General features: G+C 49.8%; 1 protein-coding gene across 1 annotated transcript in view; it reads left to right on the forward strand.

Annotated features, from left to right (window-relative positions):
- The window catches only part of EGFR (epidermal growth factor receptor), a 201,375-nt gene extending 195,607 nt beyond the window's left edge, over window positions 1–5,768 (forward strand). Inside the window, exons 25-28 of the mRNA XM_041721689.1 lie at window positions 686–853; window positions 1,231–1,278; window positions 2,182–2,284; window positions 2,976–5,768. Coding sequence (XP_041577623.1) covers window positions 686–853; window positions 1,231–1,278; window positions 2,182–2,284; window positions 2,976–3,334 — 678 coding nt within the window. The 3' untranslated portion in view covers window positions 3,335–5,768. The remainder of the gene's footprint in view (window positions 1–685; window positions 854–1,230; window positions 1,279–2,181; window positions 2,285–2,975) is intronic.
- Window positions 5,769–6,000: the final 232 nt, after the last annotated feature.

Genomic DNA, 6,000 nt, shown 5'->3' on the forward strand with positions numbered 1-6,000 from the left:
TCTCCCCTCGTCCCCATGTGCTCACCGACCCAGAAGCTGTCTGAACCCAGTCCTTTTGGGGTTTTATGGAGTCTTCATTACATAGGCCTTATTGATTAGATCAGTGGCCAGTGGTGATTGATTGATTCAACCTCCCCCATTCCAGGACATCACAGGCTGTGATGGACTTGAATGTTTCAACCCCCTAATCTCTGGGTTGGTTACCCTGGCAACCATGGGTTAGTTAGTTACCAATTTACTGTGGGTTGGTTGGTTACCAACTTAGGGCTGGTCCTAAAGCCGCTCATGAGGGGAACCAAGACGCCTTTGCTGCCCCCATCACTTAGGAGCCTCCCAAGGTTTCAGAGCTCTGTGCCAGGAATAGGGACAAATTTCTTATTATAAATCAGAATATCGCAGCAGCTAACAACCCTGTACACACTCAATAAATGCCGCTGCTTCGTCCCTTCCTTCTTCCTCTTCAGCTGTCTCTGTTTCCTTTAGGGGCTTTTAAACATCCAAGAATTTTTAATGTTTTACCGTCACGTTGGGGAGGGAAGGAAGCAGCTGTACCTCAGGGAACCAGGGTGATTTTATTATAACCAAATTGCAAGACAAACAGGCAGTTTCCGCAGAAGTGGAATAGCCAGGAAGTGGAACAGCATCTCTCCGGGCCTTACTAATTGTCTCAAAATCTCTGCACCAGGGAGATGAGAGGATGCATTTGCCAAGCCCTACAGACTCCAATTTTTACCGCGCCCTGATGGACGAGGAGGACATGGAGGATGTTGTGGATGCTGACGAGTACCTCATCCCCCAGCAGGGCTTCTTCCACAGCCCCTCCACTTCCCGGACCCCCCTCCTAAGCTCTCTGGTATGAAACGTTGCTTCTTCTCGAGCTGTGTCTGCGCATTTTCGGGGATGGTTTGGAGAAAATGATGCCCACCTAGTGGAACTTAGCTTAGAGACAGAGAGGTAAATTTTAACCCAATGGTCAGGCCAGAGTCAGAAGGAATCAGTCAAGTGTATTAGTCATTTGATCGCCTTGCTCGCCACAACTGGATCATAATCCTTTTAGGGCTACTAAGGACCAGAATTAGAACTACACCTAGTTGTTTTCTGAAGCTAATGGGTCAAGACAAAATGAAGCACTTAAATTAGCTCCACTCTGTGAGACCCCACCGCCTGCATTCGGTGGGCACGGGTGAGACTATGCAAGCGTATAGTCAACGACGTCCGTTCTTTTTTCAGAGCGCCACCAGCAACAGTTCCACCGTGGCTTGCATCGACCGAAATGGGGTATGTACGAACAGCTACGAAGCCAGGATTAGGAACAGCTCCGGATCAGGGCTCTGTTAGATACAGAAAATGCCTCTCTTACCCCAGCTAGCCTTGATGTGCCTTCCGTTCTTTCCTGTGTGGTTACCCTGACCCCTACCCCCAAGGCCAGCAGTTAGCATCACTGGCCGCAGTGCTGTTCAAAATGTGATTGGTGGATCTTGGCTGCATCTTGCCAAGCCAGATGGCTTGGTGGATTGGCTGGATCTTGCCAGCATCACCGGGCAGTTTGTTAGAAATGCAAACTGCCGAGCCGCCGACCCAGACCTACTAAAGGAGGAATGCTGGGGGCAGAGCCCAGCCATCCGTGTTGAGCGAGCCTTCCAGGTGATACCGATGCTTGGTATGAAGCCTTAAGCTAGACCCATGCTTAGCAATAGAGAAGCCACTGGCCACATGTGTCTATTTTTTTTTAAGATTTTATTTATTCATGAGAGACACAGAAGGAGAGAGAGGCAGAGACAGGCAGAGGGAGAAGCAGGCTCCATGCAGGGAGCCCAATGTGAGACTCGATCCCGGGTCTCCAGGATCAGGCCCTGGGCGCCAAACCGCTGAGCCACCCGGGGTTGCCCTGCATGTATCTATTTAAATTGCTGACCGTAGGGAAGAGGGCAGGTTATAGAACATTCCCGTCATCGCGGAAAGCCCTGCTGCACGGCACTGACCAGTCCTCGCCGCTTGCCCTGTGGTCTGTGGGCCAGAAGCATGGGCCTCCCCTGGGGGCTTGCTGGAAACGCAGTGTCCCAGGCCCTGTCTCGGACCCTACTGAATCAAAATCTGCAGCTTAATAACGTCTCAGGTGATTTTTAAACTGAAGTCTGAGCAGCACCGACTAGAGTAACCTTGCCTTATTGCTCCCCTCAGACCTGTCCCCTCAAAGAAGACAGCTTCTTGCAGCGGTACAGCTCAGACCCCACTGGCACCTTGACGGAGGACAACATAGATGACACTTTCCTCCCAGCACCCGGTGAGTGGCTCACCCTGGAGAGGGTCACACTCCTCAGCCTCCCCGTCCAGCCGGTGCCCAGGCCGCTGGCTTCCTTCAAGCTAATCCAGGAGTGGAGACGGTGGCGAGTTTGCAGACACGATATAGGGAGTAAGAGGCGGAGAAATACAAAACCACGGAGCATGCGTGCGGCTCTGTGTTGAGTTCAAGTCACGTCCAGCCGGGAGACGTGTGATTTTAGAATCGGTTTGCAGATTTTCTAGAATTGGAAGCAAACATCAAAGATGTGTGTGTGGGCGAGCGAGTATGCGTGGGTGGGACTGTGTGTGCGTCAGTGAGTTTATGAGCGTGCGCGTGTGTATGTGAGACAGATTCGATCCCAGCTCCGTTCTTGGCCTATGAACCATGGGTTTTCCTAATCTCAGCTTTATAAGCCCCAGACGTTCATACCTGTGTGCACACGTACATCTCAAGGCAGGCTCTCCTTCTGAGAACTTTAAATTGGCAAGAGATAAATGTGCCCATTGCTTTGAGAAATAGAGAAACGAACGCAATGTATCTTGCGGCAACAGCAAGGTAGTCACCTGCCCAGGTGTCCCTGCCCTCAGCTGCCTCCTGGAAGAGCATTGACAGGGTCCCGATCATACAGTGGAATCCTGCTTGGGCTGATGCTTCGCTGGTTGCTTCACCTGTGATTTCTTTTCAATTTCAGAATACATAAACCAGTCTGTTCCCAAAAGGCCTGCGGGTTCTGTCCAGAATCCCGTCTATCACAATCAGCCTCTAAATCCAGCTCCTGCCAGAGACCCTCACTACCAAAATCCCCACAGCAACGCAGTGGACAACCCTGAGTATCTCAACACCCACCCCACCTGCGTCAACAGTGTCCTCGACGGGCCCAGCCTCTGGACCCAGGAGGCCAACCACCAAATCAGCCTGGACAACCCTGACTACCAGCAGGACTTCTTTCCCAAGGAAGCCAAGTCCAATGGCATTTTTAAGGGCCCTGCAGCTGAAAATGCAGACTACCTGAGGGTAGCGCCACCAAGCAGTGAGTTTATTGGAGCGTGACCACGGAGGATAGCGTTGGCCATAAGAGTCTCAGATGTTTCAGCCCCCTGGGACCCAGTCGTGGCAGCTGCTCCAGTGCGGATAACCTGCCCACATTAACTCTTGGACCTGTTGACTGGTTTGGCCCTATTTGCTCCGATGGACTCATCTTTCACCCAGGATGTGCCCGCTACGTGGATGTACTTTGGGAAGAGTTACTGGGACATTCCTTTGTCTTCAAACTGTGAGGCCTCCACAAAAAGGCATCCAGCAAGAATATTGTCTATTTGGGCAGAAGTTCACCTTTCGATGAGGTATATTTGATAAAAAAAACAAAAAACAAAAAACCGTAAAAGGAATTTTATTGCTTGGGGACCCTTGAGGCAATTTTAATTGTCATCGTTGATTTTATTTCTCATGGGCTTTTCCAATGGGGAAGAAGCTTGCTCATAGCACTTGCTGCACTGAGTTGATCCAGGCTCAACTGTGACCAAGAAGCAAGGGTCAGAGTCTTCCAGCTAACCTTTGATTCCACTGACTCTGCTTCAAGATTCTCCCACTGCAAGACAATTTAAAAAAAAAAAAAAAAAGCAGAACTCTAGGAGTACTCAGAGTCCTAAGCAGGACGGATTGATACTGTAGCAAATCATAGCAGGTACAAGAGGATAAGCCACTTTGAACCCTTCCTGATTGGAGAAGAATTGCAGGCGTAGACTTCTTCTTCAGACTTCTTTTTATATAAATTTCTTCATGGTACTTACTCTCTATCGGTCGACCAGTGTTTTCTAGTTTTAAGTATCAGACCTAATTTTCCATTCCAGCATGCTTTCCCCGTCAGTGTAGACGAGACGGTACATCAAACCATAACCTGGACCAGCTCCCGTTTGGTCGGCGTTCAGACCTATAGCCTTTAACCAAGATGGAACAGTACTGCAAAAGGTCGCACCAGCCACGGCTCCCAGATTTGAGTCTCGGAGGAAATACGTCAAGTTCTTCAGGGGTTGGGGAGTGGGCCCATTATCGGCCCAGTGCACAAGCGATGCTCCTCCTAGAGCTCACTCAGTCTCCCACCACCCCCCACACCCGCCCCCACATGGCCAAATTAGGCCACTTATGGGAAATAATTTTTATTTTACTTTAGAAGTTTTTTTACTCCAAGGGTACTTTGTTTTCCCCCCTTTCTGGTAAGCTGCCCCCAAAGCCCCTCTTCGCCCTTCGTGGATGAAAGGATCCAGGCTCTTGGGGCCCACCCTGCAGGAACTTACAGCCCTCACCCCGGGGGCACATGTTACAGGTGGAATGAAAGTGGTAAATACGAAATCGGAGTTTGACAGTGATGATGATGATGCCTTAACAACATCAACAGGGAGTTTTTTTGAAAGAAAACAAAGTCCCTCTTAAAGCCATTTCCCTGCCATTGGAAGATCCGGCTCATTTAGGACGCCACGTGCGTCCTGGCAACGTGTGATGGGTTCACGACAGTCCTTTGTACGCACAGGTCTTCAACACTCTTTGTCAATATCCAGTTTTTCAAGGAAAAAAATGTTTCAGACAGTATTTTCGGCCTCCAGATGTCTTCAGCCATATGCACGTATGAGATTTTCCTTTGGCCGGTCAAGTATTTCTTGACTCTCAGATCAGGGCCCCACAGTTTTGTTACCACCATACGAATTTTGTCCCCCTGGAAGTATAAACTCTATTTGATTTAATTCCACTGTGTCTTCAGAGACTCATAAGCACCCATACCAGCCCAGCGTAAGCACAGAAGGTATAAAAACAAGGAACACCTAATCCCCGAGTCCAAGAAATTCACAATTTAGCAAAGGAAGTTGACTTGACTCATAAATACAAACCGTAAAACAACACAACAGATGCTAGGTGAGACAGGTCGGCCAGGCACATGGCAGGAAAGAGTGGATCCCGCCTGGTGGATCTGGAAGGCTCATTGGGGGGGCGGCGTTGGGCCAAAGCATGACCAGGGTCTTAGCCACGGGGGGAATGGGGGGTGCGCTCCCAACACAGGAAAGCTTGACCAAGCAAGCACCTGCCAGAGGGACCACTAGTAAAGTGGGAGGAAGCCTGCATTAGTTCATCTTAACGTATTGTCCCGTGCAGCCCAGGACCATCTCGCCCCACGGCCCTACATGAGGTCCCTCCCTGGGAATTGGAAAATGATCAGTGAGAAGACGAAACATTCCTAAGGATCTAAACTTTTGTGCCATTGTCAGTAAGCCACGTTGGTTATTGCTTCGCCTCAGCACACTGGCCTTTTAGGGAGACGTCTTTTCGGCCCAGGGAAACAGAAGGATGCGTATTTTGTTGCCACTTATTCGTCAAGAAGCAAGTGAACCGATGAGGGAGAGCAACCATATGTCAGTCCAACTGTAGCAGTTAAATCCTAGTATTTTTGTAATTTGCAATATTTTACTATAACATAATAAAACAGCAAAAGCTATTCGAGCTCTTTCTCCTTTGTATTTCAGTTTTCCTGCACAAAATCTAGTTGCTAGATCCTCTTAATTGTAAGACTGTGTTTTCCCAAAAGGTCCCCACTGTGGCTGTCCGGGGAGGGACGGGGGGCTCGTAGAGGCCTCAGAGCCTGAGGCAGGGACCCCCGCCATCCCTGTGGGCAGACGCCCAGAGGGCCCCTCACCCCCACCCAGAGCACCAGAGTTTCTATTTCGTGG

The sequence above is a fragment of the Vulpes lagopus genome, chromosome 11 (assembly GCF_018345385.1).
Source record: "Vulpes lagopus strain Blue_001 chromosome 11, ASM1834538v1, whole genome shotgun sequence".
Classification (NCBI taxonomy): domain Eukaryota; kingdom Metazoa; phylum Chordata; class Mammalia; order Carnivora; family Canidae; genus Vulpes; species Vulpes lagopus.